Raw genomic sequence first — 23,602 nt, 5'->3', positions numbered from 1 at the left:
CACATTGTGGAATGATCCCTATCTCCTTCTCCTGGTGCTTATTAACAGGTCAGAGATCTCCACTACATTTACACCATTCCCAGGTGATCTCCCCTACCAAGGATGGTGACCTTTCAGCCCAAAGAAAGAATTAAGAACATGAAGTTCTACTTCTTTAACAAAGTTTTCTTCTGTCATCAGCCATTTTGGAATCGGATGACAGATTTGTCAAAAAAATAAAATATCTGCAGCCTCTTAGTCATCCTGATGAATGAAGACACTGCACAAAATATATACCAACCGTACTTCTAACAGAATTTGTTTAAAAAATTCATATAAGACTAACACATTGAGATAAAGTTAATACAATATAATAAATATAACTGGTATATGAAGCCACACATGCATCACCCATTCATCCACTGGTAATCTTGCTAAATAGCCATCTTGGGATTTAGTGCAAAAGTTCATTAAGGTGCAGGAGATGGACAAACAGAATACATACACAGCAAGGCCAAATTCTGTTTAAGCAAGTATTGTGTAAAGAAGCAATGTGTGGTCGCGGTGCTTTAACTCAAGGGAGTTAAGTAGGAGCAGCTGAAAGGATATTCTACCAAGTTTACTCCAGTGACGGCACCCTGACCTCAATTCTGCACCCTTATTTGAAAGCTTGTGTGTTTGCCGCAGTTTCTGAACTTGGCAACAACCCTAGAACAGGAGCCCCAGGATTTTTGCAAGCCTCTGCCAATGCACTGTTAGTGGTGCCATGATTGTGGAACAGTTCTTCCCTCACTTGCAGCTCACTGGCAGCCACAGCATAATTTTTCTTCCCAGCTACCCTGGGAAGCAACAGGGAAACACAAGAGGCTCAGGGAGAACTTGCTGCTAAGTCACAAAGGAGCATATTGCATTTTCTAATTGTACTATCATGCTTTGATGTACACCGTAAAGTGTGACTGTGGCAAAGATGCACCTGCAAAAAGGTGAATCATGTAAGTAAACTTGTCAGGGAGCCACAGTTGGCTGCAGTTAACTTTGCACACTCATGTTTCCTGAATATAATGTGCAAAATGGCCCTCATCACAGAATGGTGTATACATTAATTAATACTGATTATTAACAGTATAATACTAAATCCTATCCCTTCCCTCAGACTCCAATGCAACCATATGAAATAACTGCTCTGACTTTCCCTCTAATGCATTTCTGTTAACTGTATTTTGTAATAGATTTTTCCAGCCAGGCACAATGTACAAAAAAGTAAAACTCCCCACTATCACTTGGACACAATTTCTGTCTCTAGAAATAAAATGTGAAGTCACAAATCTGGTTTGTGCTAGAATGACAACCCACCAAAAATCTTCTTAACACTTACATTGTTCCACCAGTACTTAATATGCAATTGTTCTGCCACATATCTTCTCTTACCTATTGACTCTAACACCCCCATGAGATAAGCCACTTTCCCCCTTTTACTTCCCCTCCCTTTCCTAATCAGAAAAACGGGAAAGGCTGTGTAAGGTTAGTGTTATTGCTATTGCTTTCTTCTACCTTTTTGATTGTACATGTGTTTGTTGTTAGCTGTTCTGACACCTTGGTGGGAAGGCATGATATAAATCCTGAAAACTAGGGTTGCCATATTTCAAACAGTGTAAAGTTGTTGATTTTTTAGTTTTGTCCAAAGTTGTTGAGATTTGGGGGCAAAATGACTTTTTTAAAAAATGCCATTTTGAGCTATTTTTATGGGGAAATGGCAAAAATGGCGCTGCTGCCGTGGGCTGCCATACGTCCAGATTTTCCCAGACACTTGCCCAATTTCTGCCTGGGCACTGCTGCCGACGTATCAATCTTGACGTATCAATCTGTGGTTTTTCACTAGCATGGAAAAAACTTGAAATCGGATAGAGGGTGCAGACACTGAGTTGTATAGAATGGAGCCACTGTGCGAAAGGAATGGTGTCTGCCCAAGCGGTGGAACTCCTCTCTCTCCTCTCTCCTCCTTCCAGAACAGATCGGGGGGGGGGGGGGGGAGAGAGAGAGAGCAGGGGGCACATAAGCTGAAGGGTGAAAGTTACATGAGAGGAAGTTGTTCCTCTCTGGCAATGACTCAATTAGATTCAACTCTTGCTCTGGTTTTTCTTTTCAAAAGTTTCCAATTGCCTATCACTGTGAGCATGCACTTTTAATCTTGTAGCCAGTGACTAAAAAGGGACAAGAACAGGCGGCTTTAGCGCCCTGCACAATATCACATCATTTATAAAGCTTGCCAGATTCAATTTTTCTTGGCACATAATTTGGATTATCTTGGCAGAGAATTGTATGTTTTATTCCATTGTGTGCCGTGTACTAATGCCCTATGTAAGGCTTCTTTTCTCAAACTTCTCTATAAAGACAACAAAAGGAAAATAATCAATTAGAGAGGACTTTCCTGTGAAGTCAATATTATCGTGAGATAAACTTTTCAATCAAGCCTTCATCAATCTATACTGAGTGGTCATGTGCAAGTCTAGGGGCAGTGGCTGGTCGGCTGAGCAATAGATCAAGGCAGATAGAAATCTATTAAAAATCGCATATGCTAGGTTTTTCTTAAAGAATAACCTGATTCATATTAAATAATCTGAACATAGGCTTCTTAGCTGTACAATGAATCTCTAAACTGAATCAATGACTTCTACCAGATACACTGAATTAAATGAGACTATTCTATGCAAATGAAGAACCAATTTCTCCACATTTTCAATATATTTACAGATTTTGATTTTACACCATTGCTTAGGAAATACATGAAAACCCAAGTTTAAATTTGCCTTTTCTTTCTTGCTGATTTAAAATCACATTGATTTAAATTATCTCACCATATATATAATACATGAGTTGGGTGTATAGATGGAATTCCTTTAATTTTTTGTGCATATCAAGAACATTGGAGGAAATTTGAACCTAGAGTAGCAAGAATAAAAGTATAAAAGAACATTACTCATGTATACACCAGATTCACGTACAGAAATGGAGTGGAATTACTTCCATTGGCTCACCCCTCCTGTATGCATTCAGAACAACATCAGGAAACTGTAAGAACAGTACACGATATATGGGACTTTGGAGAGTTCCTGGACCCATGGATAGAGCATTATGAGCATTCAGCTTGTATGCACATAAGCTCAGTGCTGATGTTTCGCTGAATGTATGTTGATGAAGACTGTCACTACAGTGTTCATTCAGTGTATACAAATCTCATGTGCCTCCAAGGCTATAGGTTCTAGATGATCTTCCTTTGATTTCAGAAGATCATTTTTCTGGGTCTAAATTGATAAATATACGAAAACAATATTAAGTTAAAACAAAAACAGCTAACAAAGAAAAATGTTTGATAAATTCTATCTAAAAGCAGAGAAGAGCATAGAGGTCTGAACTGATCTACTCTCTATAATGTAAATGTGCTTTATTCTTAATCCATGTGAGTAGGTCTTATGTTTCTGGTACACAACCATTCACTCTCCCCAAGTATGTCTGCATATATATTCTTGTCAGCATTTTAATTAGAAGTGCTTATAACTTTTATGGTGGGGGGGTGTCCTGCAGCCCAATGCTAACCCCAGATGGATATTATGCACATTTAAAACAAAAATGAGCAAGACTTGCTTCCCTTACAGTCATAATCCAAAATCTTACAGGACTGTGCTCTATGGGAGCAGAGAGAGGCTGTTTTATTATCTCCGACACTGGGGAATATTTTGAGCGCTCAGTATACACCAGAGCCACTGGATGGAGCCTTCATGTTTGAATTAGGGTTTCAGCCACAAGCCCCTGAAACCCACAGGAATACAGCGCAATCTTACACAAGTCCAGCCAGAAGCAAGGCACAATGTGATGTACTCCCAGGTAAGTCTGCACAGAACTGTTACCTTAAATCAGACGTTGGAACCTGAATTGTGGCCTTCGTTTAAAAACTTTAATCCTCAACTCCAATTTGGTCTGACTGGAAACAATGACAGGAGCATAATTACTACTGTAGCTCAGTGATAGAGCAATTGGGATTGGGGTACTGTATAGGGGTTTTTCTTGGGGTGGGGGGTGGGGAGTTGCTGTTATCGATATAATTTTTTCTATCTTTAATTTTTAGATCTTATTACAATTTATTATTTATGCGGAAATAGTTCGGTTTGGTGGCATCTTCATTCTAAACATCGAGATCTAGCTCGGGGGGCCTTCTGGTGGTTCTCTAACTGCAAGAAGTGAGGTCACAGGGAACCAGGCAGAGGGCCTTCTCGGTAGTGGCGCCCGCCCTGTGGAATGCCCTCCCACCAGATGTCAAGGAAATAAACAACTATCTGACTTTTAGAAGACATCTGAAGGCAGCCCTGTATGGGGAAGATTTTAATATTTGACATTTTATTATGTTTTTATGTGTGCTGGAAGCCACCCAGAGAGGCTGGGGCAACCCAGCCAGTTAGGCGGGGTATAAATAATGAAATTAGTATTATTGATAATCATTATTAACTATGAAAAGGCAGCATGAAAATGAAATGATGATAATGATTATGTTTTGCATGCAGAATGCCTCAATTTCATTCCCTGGCATTTCCAGGTAGGGTTGCGAGGGACCCTAGAGAGTTGCTACCAGTCAGTGAAGACAATACTAACCTAGATGTGCTCAGTATAAGGCAGCTTCCTATGTTCCTATAATTGACCAAATTTCAGTCTGGATTCCACAATGTTCAGGAGAAGCAGCAACATAAGGCTATACTCTACCACTGAAAACAAATTCATAGCTAGCATGCGCTTCCCCCACCCCACTTTTTGAATGCAGACCCTCTTCTCCCCCCTTTGCACCTTAGAGCCACATCACAAAAGGCCTCTCAGGCTCCCACGTTTTCATCGCCATTTACAATATAGTGCGAAGAAAGCTCTCTTACACACCCCAAACCCATGTGCACACAACACATGGCCAGGGACCCAGAAGCAAGTCAAATTAGTTTTTGCATTCTGAACTAGAATAAAGTTATCAGGTTAGGGCCTAAAAAGGTAAAGGGTAAAGGGACCCCTGACCATTAGGTCCAGTCGTGACCGACTCTGGGGTTGCGGCGCTCATCTCGCTCTATCGGCCGAGGGAGCTGGCGTACAGCTTCTGGGTCATGTGGCCAGCATGACTAAGCAGTTTCTGGCGAACCAGAGCAGTGCACAGAAACGCTGTTTACCTTCCCGCAGGAGCAGTACCTATTTATCTACTTGCACTTGACGTGCTTTCGAACTGCTAGGTTGGCAGGAGCAGGGACCGAGCAACGGGAGCTTACCCCGTTGCGGGGATCTGAACCGCCGACCTTCTGATCGGCAAGTCCTGGGCTCTGTGGTTTAACCCACAGCACCACCCGCATCCCAGGTTAGGGCCTACTTTGGCATTATTGACCATTCCACACCTTGGGAAAGATCAGCAATAGGCCACAGACTCATAGGTTTCTATTCTCCTCACCGCTAAGAAAAATAGAGATGGAAAGAAAAGATCCCGTCTTTCTCTGAATATGGGGTTGCTCCTGAGCCTCTATGAAAGAGGATTTGATTTTGCCGAGTCGCGGAAGTACGATCCCAGGAAGAAAAGTAGCACCAGAATATGATCTGAATTAGAACTTAACTGTGTCTGCAAAACAGGATCCTAAATCTATAATAAAGTTCCTTAAAAAAGCTTTTTCAGAAGTTTGCTATCTCTCCAAGCATCATAAAAATCAATACTTGCTAAAAGCAGCACTATCTTTGGGCTCAGTAATACTTCATCAGTTTATATTTAGGTTACTGGGTCATATTTTCTTGACATTATTGTGCTTAACGTACACAAAACATGGTGCTGAAACTTCCAATAACTCAAAACTAAACTAAATATGATAGGAATGAAAACACAGATTTAGCAGCCTAATTTACAGCACTATTCTGTGCACATTTATTGGAAAGTAAGTCCTATTACACTCGTGGGGAATTATATATAGGATTGCAGCCTCAAGTACCCAATTTCAGCATTTGGGGGCTGAAGCATGCTTTCTTCACTCGTTCTTTCATACACGGCCTGGTTCACACAACACAGCAAGCCTCCTTCCTGGTCTTTTTTACTCCAGTGCCGTGCTAAGCCAAGATTTTAGCCATACCAGTCAAACCCCATTGGGGGGTAAAAAGGACTAGGGAGGAGAAAAGCAGCTGCGAGCAACTCTCCAGGGCTCTGCACATCTGTGTGGTTCCAATAAACCTTAGTTTGGCTTACCAGCTGGGGCAGTGTCTCTTCTTTTGCCCATTGCTAATTAGAAAAATGAAACAACTAGAAAACTGTATAAGGGCATTATTTCATACTATATCCAGGACAAAACCATTTGCTATTTTTTTCCCCTCTAATATATCCCACCCTCTGTAACCAACACATAAAATATTTTTGACTGATCCTGCAGACAGCATTAAAAACAAGCACACACATGAGATACTTTTAAGAAAATGGCATATTTGTATAATCCTTGTTTCAAGCGCAGGACACTGCACTTAATCTTGGATTATTTCAGGTGTGGGAGAGCACGAGGAACAATCTTGGTCCTTCGATGAAGAAAGAGGTTTTTAATTTTTTCCAAACCCTCAGTTTTATTTTGAATAGTTTTGATTTCTACCAGTCAACAATTTCTACAGCAACACTGAGACACCAGGCTTTTTAGGGGATTCAGTGCCTTTCTTTGAAAAACATTTCTTTTTAAATGTACTCAAGTGGCAGAGCCATTTTAACCCTCATTTAGCATGGCAAGTTCTGCCCTCCAGCATGACCTGGGGTGAAGTGGATCAGGAGCAGTGCTCCAGGAATTTCTCCTTTCGCTTCAGTTCCCTAGTTGCGCGATATTCAGTTCATGCTGCTTGCAGTCACTCAACTCAACACCCAGCTCCGGGTGAGATATGTCAGGGGATTACAAAGGGTCCGTCAAGGAAAAATGGAGGCAGCAATTTTTTATTTTTGTTTCTTCTTTTTGGTAGAAAAGGAGAAAGTTTACCATACATAAATGGCCAAATTGGGGGGGGGAGGGGTTTCCACCCACCGACACCGACACCAACACCAACACCTTGCCAGACTAAATAAGAATTGCCTAAAGGAGAGCATGACAAGTACATAAAAGGGCTGGAGTGAAACAGAAGGATTGATTTACCCAAACTTTGGTCAGAAGAACATTTCAAAAGACCAAGAGCAAAAAGCAAAACAGAAGGCAACACACAGAAAATATATACTGCGATTGTCTGCAGCTTCAAATATAGGGCAGTGCAGGCAGTTCCCCACACAGGATGCCAAGCCAAGGGGGCGCCAAACTAAGAAGATACACAATCAAGGCCGTCTTACACATAGGCGCTAGAGGTGCGGGGCACCCAGGGACCAGGCTTTCAGGGGAGGGGCGCCAGGCCGAGAGTCCAGGGACCAAGAGTTGAGTCCAGGGAAGAGCCCACCTGTCAGTCGGAGTGCCGTGGCGGGCTCCTCTGCTGCTGGCAGCTCTGCGCCGCAAGTTCAGGGGCGAACGAGCCAGTGAGATGCTGAGGCAGCCAGCCGGCTCCACCCTCCTTTGCACCTGGGACTGGGCAACCTGGGGGGGGGGGGCAGGCAGATCTTTGCACCCCAGCACCGCATATGCTTAGGACAGCCCTGTACACAATTGAGAAGATCCATTTGGAGATGCCAAATTTTGGCATCACACAGTGTGCCATATTATGAGAGATTTCCCCCTTAAATATGTTTGTTCTGTTTCTCTATTCACCATGAATTAGCTTCAATACCAGATTATACATATGAACATACAAGGCTACCTTATGAATATAAGCATTCCCAGACAGCTTCATCTACTCTGACTGAAGGCAGCTCTCTGAGTCTAAGGATTCTCTCCAGGGTCTTTCCCCAGCCTTGTTATCAGAGACTGCTTTTTAACTGCATGTACTTTGGACCTTCTGCATTCAAAGCATGTATTCTGCTGCTGAGCTACAGCCTGCTTTATACACACAAGTATGCAATCTTGTGTGGCTGCTTTGGCTAAAGAGCTAAAGGTGCCAGTAAATGCACACAAATAATACTGCAAAATGCTTATCTGCTTCCCTTAATTGCAAAAGCACACGTCTCATACATTTTTCTCTACAGAAATAGCTAACTGCTGGCCGTGATGATTCCTGTGATCTGAACTCAGAAGGTTTAGGCCAATCTGAATAACATTCACAAGTAAATGAAGAAACCATGGGGAATTGTGTAAAAAATGTGTTTGTTTTTGGATATAGTCTTATCATGGTAGGCAAAGGAGAATTTGCTTGCTTAGACCAAGGGACTGTTGCCAGTGCTGCACCACATATTTCTTCACGGCTGAAAAAATTACTTTGATTTCAAAAAACATGAATGTCTAATATCAATTGTTTTCTGGAGCTGCCCTGACCTGCATTCCTTTGGGTTGGAGTCCCTGGATTGGTCTTCAAGGATATAGGATGCATTGGTTTGCCCCTACATAATTCCTCATGCTTCTGAGGCCAAAAGATTTTTCAAGAAAGCTTCTCAACCAAAATGCTTCCTGTGGTTTATCACATGGGGTAATATGAGGTGGGTCTTCTCATCACCATCCCAGCATCCAAGTCCATATTCTGTTTAGTAAATTGCATTAGAAATTTATTTGGTTCTGTCAGTCCCAATCACTGCTTTGAAAACCCACTGAGAAAATGCACCTTTCTTTGGGGCCCAGACATCGCTCTAGACCACAGGCCCAAAAGTAAAACACCAAACAGCATCTTTGTCCACAGTGTTACAACTGGATAGGAGTAGGTTCATGAGGCTACTGTGACCAGTACACTACAGTTATTGGTGTGATGTTTCACTACATCCACTGCGAATTCTATCAGCGATCGCCACACACCATTTCTGAAAACAGCATTTGGAGCCCGGAGTCTAAGTTTTCAAGGACCAGGTTGTACCCACGCCATTTTTTCTTACATCAAATTGCATAAGAGACGCTTGGAGAGGCAAGTAAGAAAAATCAGTTATAAAGAAATCTACAATGGTGTTTAATGGTCTGCCAGAATGATCCATGCTTCCTTAGAACCTGAATGGAACGCATTCACTGAAGAACAATGGAATCATTTCAGAAATGTGAACAAAATTACCTGAGCATCTTTAGCAGTAAAATAACAGGGAAGGGGGAAATGGGGGCGGGAATAAGAGAGCGGTTCTGAAGAAGGGACCTGAAATCAGAAACAGAACAGTGGAAGGAGACACAAAGTGATAAGTATTGTTTACCTGTCAGTTGACATTGATTAATCTTGTGCTCTGTGATATCACTCAGTGACTCAAACACCTGGAGGCAGCTGTCACAGCTGTGCACAGCTTCTTCCTCTAACTCCTCCCCTTCTTCCGGCCTTTTCTTACAATCTATCAACTCTCCATCTTCTGTCTTGTCTTCTAGTTTACAGTTCAGATCTGAAAGAAAATCAAGACTATGACCCCAGGGCTTTAAGAGATCCTTTAAAAAGAAGAAGATTCAGATTGGGTTTGTTGTTGTTTAGGTTACTTAACAAGGGGGGGGGGTATTTTTGCTCAAGCCTGCAGAACATGAACATAATACTAGCTTTTATAGCCACATAAACAGAGAAAGCATCCATCCTCTCTTTTCTCAATGGTTTTTCTTCCCAAACAGTTACTCCCCCCTGCAAAAGCAGCACTTCCATTCGTCACAGTTAATTTTGTCAAGTTTAATATAACTATTGGGGGCTTTTCATCACTTGAATAATTTAAAAGAATAAATCCCTTCTACAATTCACCACTACATAACGAAAGGAAAGACAAAAAATGTACCAGTGAGTGACTTCAAGAGATTTTGTTTTAACTTTCAAAAAATGATAAAAGCTATCCAAGTCGTGAGAATGAAACTGTCTCATTTCCCTAACCAGCCAAATGATCAGATTATTTTATTTTATTGCCAACTAAAAATAAAAACATATGCCTTAAAATGAGAAGTCCTAAAGTTATTTAAACTGTCTGCTAATTAACCAAAGCTGTATTAACCTGCAGAGGATCACTAGCCCAAGAGACCCGGTTTCCATCGTTATAAATCGTAACTGGTAATCTAGTTCCAGGACAGTAATGATGAGAACAACAATAGGTTCTAACTTTCTGTAACCGGTTCACACAAATCCCTTGTAGAAAGTGAAATCTAATAATCATCCAGCACAACTGCAGCTTTGTATACAACTAGCGCAAAAGGGACAAGCAAGTTTAAGACTTTAAAAAGATCATAGTTTAAGAGAGCTTCTTGTGAACTTTCAGAAGATTACACATGCCAAAAAGGCTTGAAAACATAGTACTGAAAAGCTAAGAGCTGTATCCATTTCACCAGGTATTAAAAACATCTCTTCCCCCCCCTTCAGATACTAGGAGCTGTATCTTTCTATCAACCTTCCTCCAAAAGTAGAAAGCCATGATCAAGGCTGCATATACATAGTCCCCTGGGCCTATAAGAAATCTGATAAATTTCCTCCTGCCCACTGGAAAACAAACACCTGACTGGAGTGAAGAGAGACCTGAGAGAGGAGCTTGAGAAGAGGGGAGTGAAGGTGCAGAACCTAAAACTGACTTGGGTGGAAGCTCTGCATCCATTGCAACTCAACATTTGTTCAGATGCAGCAGCAGTTTCTCCTACAGAGGTTAGCATAGCAATAAACCTCAGTTGAATCTGATGGCAGGAACAGCTTCCTGCCATCAAGAAAGCTTCCCCTCTAGAGACCATCATTTTCCCACTAAGCTGTATGGGGAAAGAGAATGGGTTTGCCAGCACAGGAAGGCAGGAACACATCAACATCTTCTCCCTAGGAAGCTGCGAAAAAGTGCTCTCCTCAACAGTTTGCCTGATAAGAGAGCACCCTTTTTGGCCGCAAGAATTAACTGATGGATCAAGCTCCATTAAGTACTATGGAAGAGAAGAGACCCCACCCCCCAATTGCAGGTGGGCCTCTTCATCTGTAAAACTCAATAAAGGAAACGTGGTTTCATACCTGGAATTATGTAAACAGTGGAAAAATCTGTATGAGTAACCAAGAAACCAAAATGGCAAAATAATTGTACATGTGTAAACACTGTGAATATTGGTATATGTTTAGTCCACATGTGTGAATGAGGCGCAGAAGTTAATGTGTTTTGTATAAAGACATATTTCAAGTTCTAGGTTGTGTATGTGAATGGCATGTAAAAGTATGATCCTTTGTGTTTTTCATATGGTGGCACGTATATTTGGCAAGTATTATGAATATGTCGTCTACTAACAAGCAGCTTATACATGTTAAATGCATATGGAAAGCTCCCTTTAAAATCCCTTTGGAAAGTGTGTGTGGTAATTAAGGCTGCCATAGTACATGGGAAAGCAACTCAGTTACTAAAGGTGCTCACATTCCACCAGTAGTAAGGCACAATCCACCGTGCGTCATTCTCTAGTCAAATATTGACTACATATACACTCTTTAGGAAACTGTGATTGACAGTGAGTCCCTATGGTATAATACATGCAGTATACACATAATTAAAAAATGAATATGACTCTCATAAGAAGCAGTCCTGGTATAGAAGTAGTATACTGGCATGTACCAGCTAATTTCCATATTGTTTCATTTGGATCTTACATTGCCCCAGAACAACACATGCTGATTGAAGAGAAAAGCCCCTTTAAACTCCCTTTAACACACTGCTTGGATCCCAAACTTACTTGTAAGTACATTCCCAACCTTTACATCTACCTTAGCCTAGCAGTTAAAAATACCGCTAGGTTATAAGCAGCTGAGGAAAAGAAATAATTGTCTTAACTGTTGCAAACTGACCCCGACATCATTAAACACTTGTTGGAAGGCAGCATGTGCACAATGCATACTATTAGATGTTCAGCTCAAGCTCCCAGTTTCATCTCATAAAACTGACAGCACTCGGGGAAATGCAGGCACTGGGTCTGAATTTTAACACGACTATTTAAATGCTGCACATAAAGTTTACAGACCTGTTTGTTTTAAAATAAGGGTAGAGTCTGACTCTGCTTTAAGTAGCATGCTAGAGGGGAGAAAGAGACGCAACAACGCTTCGCACTTATTATTCATGAATGCTGGCCCTTAACAAGAATCCAATAGAATAACAGACAGGCGCGCACACAGAGCTTAGGATACAAAACGTGAAAAATGCTTATGACAATGCGTTTTACAAAAATAGAACCGACTATTAATGTTAGAATTATTTTTTCAAATTACATAATGGGAGTCGCTGTGGGGGAGAGGGAAGACTTGCTTCCATTTATGCATTCACAGATACAAACCTACTGGGACAGGAGTCAGGCAACTTAGTCCCTTCTGCTGCAACTTCAGAATGCATGCTCTAGCAAAATGCTACGGTAGTTTTTAGGTCAACTCTTAAGGGGGAAAACCTGTGAGACCTGGGTTCGGTCACAGCCTCTGTGTAATGAGTTGTGGCAGCCTCTGCCTCTCTTGATGCATATATTCCTACCACTGTCTCTCTTGCCCCCCCCCCCCCGTAAAGATCTCTCCATTTTAAAATAAAGCCACAGATACTTGGAAGCTGCTGAATGGTTTTAGAGATGGCAGGAAGAACCATCGTCTACATTGCGTATGGCAACACACAATTATTACGGCTAGGTTTTGATGAAGCATTGGCTCAGTGGCAACCCTAACTATTGGTTGGCTCCACCAATATATTCCAAGCCTTTCACACTAGTTAATGACTTCCCATAGTTGTATCTTCTGGGAACACTGCTCATTCAACATCTCACTCTGGACGTACAGAAAATAGCCACATGCTTCCATTCCCACCACCCAGTAACCATACAGACTACAAACTACAGCTTTAAAAAATATACCTGAAGGAGTATACCTGAAGGAGCATCTCCACCCCCATCGTTCAGCCTGGACACTGAGATCCAGCGCCGAGGGCCTTCTGGCGGTTCCCTCATTGCAAGAAGTGAGGTTACAGGGAACCAGACAGAGGGCCTTCTCGGTAGTGGCGCCCTGTGAAATGCCCTCCCTTCAGATGTGAAAGAAATAAGTAGCTATCTTATCTTTAAAAGACATCTGAAGGCAGCCCTGTTTAGGGAAGTTTTAAATATTTAATGCTGTATTGTTTTTAACATTTGATTGGAAGCCGCCCAGAGTGGCTGGGGAAACTCAGCCAGATGGGCGGGGTATTATTAATATTAATAATAATAATAATAATAATAATAGGTTTTTTTAAAAAGAGTTCCACAATGCAAATTGTCTGCCAAGTACCCAATATCTAAATTCGTGGTTGCACACTCATCTGATGGGCAGCAAACAAGAGAAAAAGCATAAACCGCAATCCCTGCTTTTCTCTCGGTCCCATCAGTATGATGGACTGGTGTATGGCCATCAACAGCCTGAGGTTTTATAGCATCTCCAAGCTTATACTGGTAGGTGTCACCTAATGTTATCAACATTTATTTTACACAGAGCTTGCCTTCCCACACTTTCTCTACATCAAATATCCACGTGACTCCAAATCTGAAGTCCTACCAAATGAATTTTTTCTTTGATAACTGCAGAACTTGACATGAATTCTCTAGCTCACAGATGCATTTCAGATATCTGTGATATTAGAAACTTTTTCTCCTATCAAACATATGATAGACATGGGAAAATAAATGCACTGGGCCCACCTTTTCCAACAAGGGAAGGGGTGGAAGAGTTTTACAAGTACACAATCTCTGGAATGCTGTTATTGCTGGAGTCTGGATACAGAGAAAAAATTGGACTGCTGGGTTTCAGATATTACTTAGACACACACACATGTCACTATCTCCTTGTGTATACGGGATGTATCCAACTAACTTTCACTGAGAGTAGACACAATGAAATTAATGGACTTAAGTTAGTCATGTTCATTCATTTCAATGGGTCAACTCTAAACAGGATTAGCACTGGATACAACTCATGGTATGGGTGGACAATCCGCTCATAGAAGCCTACAACTGTGTGTGGATTGTCCATCACTGAATTGGATCTCCAGCATGAACTGCTGGAAGTTCAGGGTCTCAAACCACAATACACTAGTAAAGCTCAATACGTCAGCAAGTCTGTATATCACTGTCCCATCTGCAAGATCCCTTTATAAGATTACCTAATGCAAAAGGGGGGAAAGATTTGGCTCTGGAAGGAATTCTAACCATTAATATAGTACATAAATGAACTGCTGTTTTCTGTTCCTGATTATGCTAAATGTTATTTATAAATGGTATTTTCCCCATTACTTTCGTGTCCTGGCAGGTGGCTTTCTCCTTCTCTTCCTTCTCCTCATAAGGGATGTTATTGCTGTAACTTGGTCTAATAAAACTACAACTTTGGAGGAAAATGAAAAACTGAAAAGGCTTAAAAGAGTTAGCAGCAATAAACCCATGGACTTCAATTAATTTCCAGTAAGAGATTGGTTTAAGGCCAACAAGCAGAAATTCTATTCTGCCCATGTAAAAATTAGGTTTCACCACATTTACTTTTTATAACCTATATAAAAGTCAAGTTTTTAAAAAGTAATGAATATCTAAAAGCCATCTCAGCAGACTGGCAAAGACAATCTGTATGCCTGAAACTCATCTTGAATATTTCTCTCCACGCAACAAGGATCCATAGCTGATCAAGAGCCTAAAATGTCAAACTACGAGGAAGAAAGCCCAGTTTCCAGTCCATTTGACTGCGTTTTAATAGACCTCCTTCCAAGCCACTTCTGCATGGAAAAGTGCTGGCAAAAGAAAGGAAAACTAAGAGATCATGTGGTTATAATTATGACCAGGAAAGGAATATTTCTGCAGTTCAGCGGTGAAGTAAAACTCTGTCGCTGTCTGCTCCCAATAGTGTCCATCGCAAAACAACTGCCTCATTAAATCTCTGCAGTAAGATTAATATGCCGTAGCTGCACTACATTTATAACTTGGTACTCCATAAAAAGCACATTTAATGGAAGGAACCAGAGCTTTGATACAAAGATTTACTAGAAAAACTTCTAGCAGCATGTATGGGGCTTCTTACGCTGCTTTTGAGTGAAACAGCTGAATATTTTCTGTATCTGCTTGAAGGCTAAAAGTGTTGCAGCGTACAAGGCACCCAAAAGCCGTAATAACAAATAAATCAATAATCAATAAAGACATTGGTAAATGTTTTTCAAAACTCCATGCACCTCACATGGTGTGAGCCCATGGGTGCTTTATTAAACAACATTCCAACATGAGTGACTTTTTAGAAAAAGGCTATGGCTTATGTTGTGCATAATCGGAAGAATCTCTAGAAATGAAGCTATTCGACTAACCTCAAATGAATCTCCCCATTTCAGGAGTAACCTTCCCCCCTTTTCTGCAGGGTATTCTCACACCCTGCCATGGTTTGCTTTAAACACTCTATAGTTTTTATCAGTTATTAGCATGTTTTTAATATTCTGTTGGGAGCTGCACCAGAGTGGATGGGGAAACCCAGCCAGATGGCTGGGGTATACAGTTAATAAGAACTTATTATTATCAGTGCTAACCATGGTTTCTTTACTGGTTTAAAATATTGCAGTACTGCTGTTCAATTAGAAGTGTCCTTAACTTTTCCCAATAGGTTATAAAATTGACCAAATGCTCCTGTAACCACGGTTTGAAAACTCACTTTAAACACTGACTACAAGAGCAACTCTGGTTTGTGCCAATGTAGATATAATACTATCATAACTATCTCCTAACCATGTTAATTAATTCATTATTTCAAAAGATTCAGAACAGTGTGCCTGCCCAAGATGTCCCATTGCTGCTGATGCTTCAAATAGTTACAATTGTTTTCTTCCACTTTATAAAATAGTAAAGGTGTATAATAATCAAAAGCAGAGGGCTTTTTGGTCAGGGAAAAACACAACATCTGAGATCTTCAGAGGGGTGGAGATGTGATCTGTATGGAGTATTTTGAAATGCACTGAAATACCTGGCTGAGCTTTGCTTTTCCAGAAATAAATCCTTAAGTTGCCCTGCAGATGAGCCAGTGTAATGTCACAAGTTAGGCTATTACGCAAGCATGTCAATGACAAAAGCTGGTCTAACATTTTGGGAAAACGTGTTCCTTTCCTCACAACATATTTTCCAAACGCAGCCCACTAAAACATTAACAGGATTTCATTTCTCCAAAGTAGTTAGAGACATTTCCAGAAAAAAGTAGAAGAAAATTCCATATATGGTTCCATATTTTGTCACAAGCAGTCTTTTTTATGCGGGTGTCAAAGAAGGAAAATATAGTATATACAAGAGTCCAAAGAGTTAGACAGCACAAATACCAACAAAGAGATGAATCCACTTTACTAGAGATGAAAAATGTACTAATAATCAGTTTACCGCATATAATAAGCTTACATTACTATTAATCACCTTATAAAGGAATCCTTCAAACTAAAAGCTATACATTAGCTGCAATTGGGGGGGGGGGTTAAGTCTAAGTAAAACACGATCAATGAAAGCAGAATTTCCCCTTAGGATTTTCTTGAGACCCTCATCTAAAGATCCATAAGCAAGTATCAATAGAGCATAGAGCATGATCATTTCGTTGAGCAAAAGCTATTTAATTATTACTTCGCAGAATAAGTAGTCAAATATACCAAAAGACTGAATCATTCCTTAAACTGTAAAAACCAAGTATTTTTTTTCAGACCAGAAGCAAAAAAATAAAATAAAAAGGGAACCACTGTAACCAACAACATGCTATTAACCCCCTTATAGCTGTTCATTATAATGAACAGGTCAGATTTCCAACCTAAAATCTTGCTGGTTGAACTAAGGATTTAGCTACAAAACTCCCAGTGACTTAAATGTAGGGATCAATGGCTGCTAAGAAATTCAACGGATTAAGATTTTAACTATACACTCGTTTATGAAAGCAACTAGCCTGTAGAGATACTGGCCACAATCCAGAAGTGTGCATGCGCCAGATCGGCATGCACAAGCTAATTCCCATTTCAGTCCCTTCCTTCTGCCAAACTCCCACACCGTTTTCAAACTTCCGGAAGTTTTTTTTAAGTGGCTTGACAGATCTGCTGTGTGGGTGGGGAAGACATTGTGAGGGGAAGCAGGGCTACTGGAATATAAATGGGCCGAAAAAATGGATTTGAGCTGAGGTCTGGTTCACAGCCTAACTGTCGTTTCATATGAAAAGTTTCTTTCAAAGAGCTGTGATTAGCTGGGAGCTAGTGTGGATTCCTGCTTACAAATAAGGCATCATGGATATTAAAGGGTCCATATTTCCGGAAGACGGTCATCCGTCCATCAAACTGAAGCCCTCTTGGTTGAGGGAAAGAGAGAGATCCTGGGAAGCTAGGAGGCCTTTGGGGAACAGAGAGAAATGGAAAGTCAGGCTTTTTCTTCCTTCCAAATACTTGAGCTGGAGTTCAATCAGGTAAGAGTGGACTCAATATCTCTCACACTGTTCCAAGACAAGCAAAATAAATGTAGGAATTCAGCATTACCTGTCTGCACAGCTGACTGTCCCACACCTCCCTGGTCCTCCGATTCATTTTCTTCTACTGTCAAGGAAAGGTAAAAAACAAACAAACAAAACGAAAAATGATCCATTAGGTAAGTGCCTTATTTGTATTCCAAACACATATCGCTACCTTCCATTCTTAAGGCCATCAATGTTCCCACTCCATGATAAATAAAAAGAAATTCTGCCTAACAAAAGATCTATTTGAAAGGGAGCCAGGCTTTAAACGGAATCTCAATGCATCTATTTGTCCATTGGATAAGTGGCTTTATGGGACAACTCAAAAAATGTTGTGCATCAGAAGCCAAATAAATCCTTGCAGAAGGGAATCCGTCTTTGACTGTGTTCTTACTTGAAAAGCTCCACCAACCGTAGTAGCCCCTTTAAGCACAAGGGCAAGAGCATTCTTAAACCATCAATCTGGAATTTCACTACCACTTAAAAAATATCAAAAATAAAATAAAATCTATCAGAATCCTAATATCTAGGACTCTGAATATGAAAGTTATCTATCGAGTGTATTCATCATGACTGGGGAGTTGTGACTGCAGCTACCCTTGCCATTTTGACTGGGCTATGGTCAGTTGCACTGTAGCTATTCCTGTAATTTGCATTTGGTTGTAGCAACAGTGTCAGGCACTAGAGCAATTTGTAAGGGATGCGACTCAAGATAAAGGAGAATTGCCACTCTTTTTTTCTTTCTTTCTTTTAAAAAGACTCTTCCATCAAGCTCCAGCTCTAAATGGACAGGAGGAAGAGAACAGTCCTCTTCTCCCATTCCAAAGAGGTGACAATTTAAGGTTTAAGGAGTGGGGACTTAAAAGTTTATCAAGCTTCTACTGAGGAGCAGTCTTAAAGTCTTGGCAAAAAATATAAACGCTTGCTTAGTTAGATATTTAAGTCTCACAGGCTGGATGTGATACTAGTAGGTATTTAATAAGACAAGGATTCCATGGAGGCATTATACATTAAGCGGTATTATTCCCTGGTACAACTTTTATGCTGCACTGTGATTTTAGCTACTCTATGGAAACAACCATTAAAAGAGAAATTGGGGGTGGAGTGGGATCTAATGGTAAGAGAATGATGTTGAGCAGATTGGGGAAACTCATACCTGAGGGCCAGAGATGTCCCTCCATACCTCTCTTTCTAGCCCTTGGGAATCTTTTCCCAGGCCATGTCCCACTCCACCCCCTGCTCCATACATTCATTCTTTACGTACTGCCTCACTGGAATATGGGCTTGAACTGCGGTAATACCTCCTGCTTGCATGGATGCTGTGTGTGTGTGTGTGTGTGTGTGTGTGTGTGTACAGTAATGGACAGTGAAGTGATGCTTACCTGACCTCTTGACAGCTGAGTCTTTGCAGCTTACCAGGTGAAAGAGTTAGGGGGCGGGGCGGGAAGTTGTTTGGCATTGTGCAAATGCGCCTGCAGGAGCCCTGTTGCTTTTGCACAGTGCTGAACTCCCCACCACCTCGCCCCTCCCACTCTCTGCCCTGGTAAGCGGCAATGACTCAGTTTTCAGTGGGTCTGGTGAGCAGCAGTGTCTAACCACTGTCCACAACTGTGTCAACCACTAACTTTAGCATGGCTGGAGGCAACCTCCAATATAAAAGGTAAGAGTAACATCCATCATTCTGTCCACTTTTGCCTCTGGTCCAGCCCAGCACTGGCAGGCAGCCCCAGAAGGTTCTCCATGAGGGAACACAGCCCTTGTGCTGGAAAAGGTTCCCCAGCCAAGATGTAGAGCGTTGTAAAATATAATTAAGAAGATTTAGCCAGGGAGTTCCTGTCCTTGCCATTCTAACTCCCAGGATCCCACTTCAACCTGGGGCAGAGAAATCCCATTTATTTCAGTCCCATTGCATAAGCATGCATGTGCACATGCACACATGCACACACTTTTGGCCTGGGTAGCTTCTGTTCAAATATTTTGGGGTTGTCGCTGCCTGCCACAGCCATAGGATTGCCATGCTGGAGGAAAGACAGCTGCAAGCTCTCTGAACCCATCCCCATCCACTACACCCATCCTCATCCGCCCCATCATTTTGAGAAATGTTAAAAGGAGCATCACAAAGAGCAGAAGTTGAGAGTACCACGGGAAAAAAAGATGGAAAAGAACTCAGATTGTTCGGGGGTGAGGTCTCCCCATAGCAAGTGAGTAGTGCAGGCACAGTCAATCTCTGTGTTAGCCATTTCCTGTTACCCTTTCTGAAAGGGCTAGGCAGTCTAGCAAGTCATTCAAAACTTCCCAAATCTCTTTGCCCATCCAAGAGATCTGGAGGAAGTGCAGAAAAGGCAGGTGAAGGGTTCCACTATGGTGGATTAAACTGTCTAGACTCCATCATAGCAAGATCAAGAGAAATGGAGCAGCCTGTGACGTTCAGAACCTAGTGGAGCTCTCTTCAACTTAGGGGTCCCTTCCCAGAGATGCAGGTGAGGGAAACCTCCCCCTGAGCCTAGGTTGCTTCAAACTGGGATGACGCACAGAAGCCTTCCTTGCCCTGGGAGTTCCTCCCTTCACGATACACAAAATTAGACTCAAGCGGTGGGAAGCTCTAATAAGAGCATTCAAAAAATAAATGCTGCGAGTTTGTCAAGAACAGTGGTGATATTTTTGGCATGCTTGGAGCAGTCCCACTTAGAAGAGAATTTAGCCCATTTTATTCCAACAGAGTAAATATTCTGAAGTTCAGCAGGATCCAAAATTCACTTTGCTTCTACTTCTCTCCCACTGGTGGCTCCTGGGCACAACTAATTACTTATTTTAACTCTTTCTTGATCCACACTGTGATGATGAAACAGGGACAACAGTTGTTGCTGTTCTGCAAAATGTTTTGTAGTAGCTACTGGGCCAAATGTGTGGAAGCTGTTGAGTTTTTGGCCAGTAGGCACTGTGAGGCTCAACTCAGACATACTGACAGACCATGGTTTACTGTTATGAGAGTGAGGAGCTATGAGCCCAGTGCTTCTGCACGTTTGCCTCCCCATCACTTCTTTGAGAACAGGGGGAAGGGAATTTAAAGTTTTCAGTCATCACAATTTGTAACAAAGCAGTTTCCTATTTCACCCAAGTATGGTTTTGAATGGAATGAAAAACTATGGACTGTTACAAACTATGCCTGAAAGCTTCAAATGTGTCTACCTGAGGGGCAGACAATGTACCGTATTTTTCGCTCTATAAGACACACTTTTCCCCTCCTAAAAAGTTAGGGGAAATGTGTATGCGTCTTATGGAACGAATGCAGGCGGGAGGCTCTGCTCAGCGCTCCCTTTAAAGAGCTGCGTGGAAGGGCAGCCCTTTTCCCTCCTTGGGGAAAAGCCCCCAAGCGCCGCACACACGCTCTGCACTCTCTTTAAAGGGAGCACGGCTCTTGGGGCAGCCTTCCTCCCGCTGTCCTCAAGAGGCTTTGAGCAGCTATCCCATAAGCCAGGATAGCAAGTGATCCCGCTTGCTCTCCTGGCTTCTGCCTTAGCCACGCACAGCCTCTTCAACCCCCTGCCCGGGAGAGGCTGCACGCAGCTATCCCATAAGACAGGACAGCAAGAGGCTATCCCAGAAGCCAGGTCCCTCTTGCTGTTCTGGCTTCTGGAATTCAGAATATTTTTTCCTTCTTTTCCTCCTCCAAAAACTAGGTGCGTCTTATGGTCTGGTGCGTCTTATGGTGTGAAGAATACGGTAGTTCCATGTATTGCTGGGCATCATTCCTGGCCACTGGCCATGCTGGCCAAAGCTGTAGTTTGGCAGCATCTGGAGGGTCCAATGTTGGCTCACAACTGGCCTAACTTAAGGCATGAATGAAGGCAAAGGAGAAGCAGGAGAATATGAGGCTCACACTTGGTCGTTCTGTTAAAGGCATGATTTGTTATCTCCAAATCAGACCTAAGAGTTAGTGTATTACTAGTGAGACAGCATTAGTGAGAGTGTCATTCTCCTTTTTGTCAAAGGTTCTGTTCTTTATGGTTTTCTAAAATAAATGAACAAAGCAAACTTTTGTTTATATTCTACAAGGAATTGTAGAATCAAACTATACTGCACACTGTACAGCAGAGTAACATAAGTTAGTTGAATCCCACTCATTATAATGTCAAAGACTTGAGCGATATTATTTCTAATTTAGGTAAATATTTTAAAAATACTTCGATGCTGTTCTGATTTCTATTGTTTGCAACAAATATAAGGTTCAACATATAAGGTGATGGGAAATCTCTCTTATTAAGTAGATAAAAAGTTTGGCCAAGATGTCTGTTCAGACATTATCCTACGTGATCATTTTGAAAAATCCCCCCAAAAGATAATGCCACAATGTTTGATATAAAACCTCTTCAAAAGGCCCAAACTGCAAAAATGAGCTTAGCAGTTAGCTTGACAACGCCACAATTTTTTAATAATAGCTGCTGTGGTTTTCGCATCCTGCCTGCGGTGACGGATGTGGGTTAGGTAGCAATTGTTAAGATCTTGTTAACCTTTGTCCGTACTTCCAAATTTGGCTGTTGGAAAGTTACTGAAGCTAACCCTCAGGAACAGAGCACCAAGCGTTGCCAAAATATGGCTAGCTGCTACAGGTATGTTGTGCTGATTTCATCCTTGTGTTTATATGCTTCAGTGCATCTTCCTAAAATGGTTATGTCCTCCTCAAAATGAGTAACAATTAAACCAGTGAAAGGCAGTGGGCTAGAAGAACTGATTCCTAAAGATAGATCAAGGGAAAATGTGGGGGCAACATGAGCCGACAGCAGAACTATAAGTTTCAAAGGCAACAACACCAACACCTCTGTTATTCATTGTTCCCTTTTGAACTTAGAACTGCACAGCGCACCTGGCTAGAAAGGCACTCACACTGTATTGCATGCATACACAGATACAGAAAAATGGTATGAGAGGGACTACTGTTCTTCTATTACTGTTTGTGTGTCCTTCAGGAAACACATTTTAAAAACTGTTAAGTGTGGACTATAATCAGTTTTCTCAGTTCCCTCGGTAAACAAACAAACAATACAATACACTTAATACTTGGCTGCACTGGAGCAATAGTTAACAGCCGCCTTGAACAACTTTGGAGACAAAAGACACAATTTTGCTAAATAAACAGAGAGAGAAAGAGAGTGCCCCAATGAAATCCAAATACTGCCAGCACTGGCCAACACTGCTAAACAATGAAACAGAATGTCTATAAGTAATTCAGTCCACAACAGTCAACTAATCACTAGCACCTGCTAATCAACCACACCAAAGGCTGCAGAGTGATAGGCCTTCATCCATCATACCATAATGCCATAAGTCTGCCTGAAGCCAAAAAATGGCTTTAGAATTCCAATGTGTTTCACTGCACACAAGATGGAAGTCAGCTGCGTGCTAAATAATCGCCCCCCCCCCACTTTCCATCCAAAACAAAAGAATTGCAGTTTGCTCTCTTCTTTGCCTGGGATATTAACACAGGAGGAATTCCATCCAGTTTTCTGAAGGTCTTACAGCAAAGGTTTATAATCTGCAAGAATATGCAATGCACTGTGATCTTAGAGGTGTTACCAGTAGAGCATCTTTTATATGTTGGCATGGGGTTAGTGGGGAGACACATACCCGGGGTCATGTGTTGCAGTTGCTGTTTTTTTCTACATTTGAGTAGTCACTTCATGGCCTGGCACACTTTTCTGTGAATGGAGCAAGCACATGCCCTGCTGCTCTGCCACCTCGCTCATTAAGACCACCACAAAGTTAGTGGCCTTTGTAAAATGAATTTTGTGCTCACTGTTTAGTACTGGTTGCTGTTGTTTCAATTTCTCATGCCTTATCTTACGAGATTAATCATATAAAAGCATTTCAGCACTAAGCAAATAATAAATAAGTAAAGCAGAATTAGTCCTATCAAAACACAAAACACACTGCATCATCCTTAAGGTAAGTTTCCTTTAGCAGTGTTTCTTCAATCTCATTGAAAAAAAGAAGTTTGCAAAATGTTATTGTGATAGTGCTGCTACTGCCACCACTACTCAATGTTGGCTTAGTGCTGAAATGTAGATGGTGTCCTACAAGGCACAGAACAGCCAAATTATCTCTTCCAAAACACACGGAACAAGGTTGGGGGGAAAGGAAGGAA

At 41.5% G+C, this 23,602-nt stretch overlaps 1 protein-coding gene across 12 annotated transcripts in view; it reads right to left on the bottom strand.

Annotated features, from left to right (window-relative positions):
* ZNF521 (zinc finger protein 521) overlaps nt 1-23,602 on the bottom strand; it is a 291,423-nt gene that overhangs the window by 245,941 nt on the left and 21,880 nt on the right. For 8 of the 12 annotated variants that reach the window (XM_053396362.1, XM_053396360.1, XM_053396350.1 and 5 more), the window contains 2 exons: nt 17,486-17,542; nt 9,251-9,430 (listed from right to left, as the gene is read on the bottom strand). Coding sequence is in view for 6 of the 12 variants with exons in the window: in XM_053396350.1 (XP_053252325.1) it covers nt 9,251-9,430; nt 17,486-17,542 (237 nt within the window). In the remaining 6 variants the exon portion in view is untranslated. Of the gene's footprint in view, nt 1-9,250; nt 9,431-17,485; nt 17,543-23,602 lie in introns of those variants that run through there. The other 4 variants (XM_053396361.1, XM_053396353.1, XM_053396358.1 and 1 more) reach the window with 2 other exon arrangements.

This window comes from Podarcis raffonei, chromosome 7 (genome assembly GCF_027172205.1).
Source record: "Podarcis raffonei isolate rPodRaf1 chromosome 7, rPodRaf1.pri, whole genome shotgun sequence".
NCBI classification, from domain to species: domain Eukaryota; kingdom Metazoa; phylum Chordata; class Lepidosauria; order Squamata; family Lacertidae; genus Podarcis; species Podarcis raffonei.
This window is presented reverse-complemented; position numbering and strand designations above follow the sequence as displayed.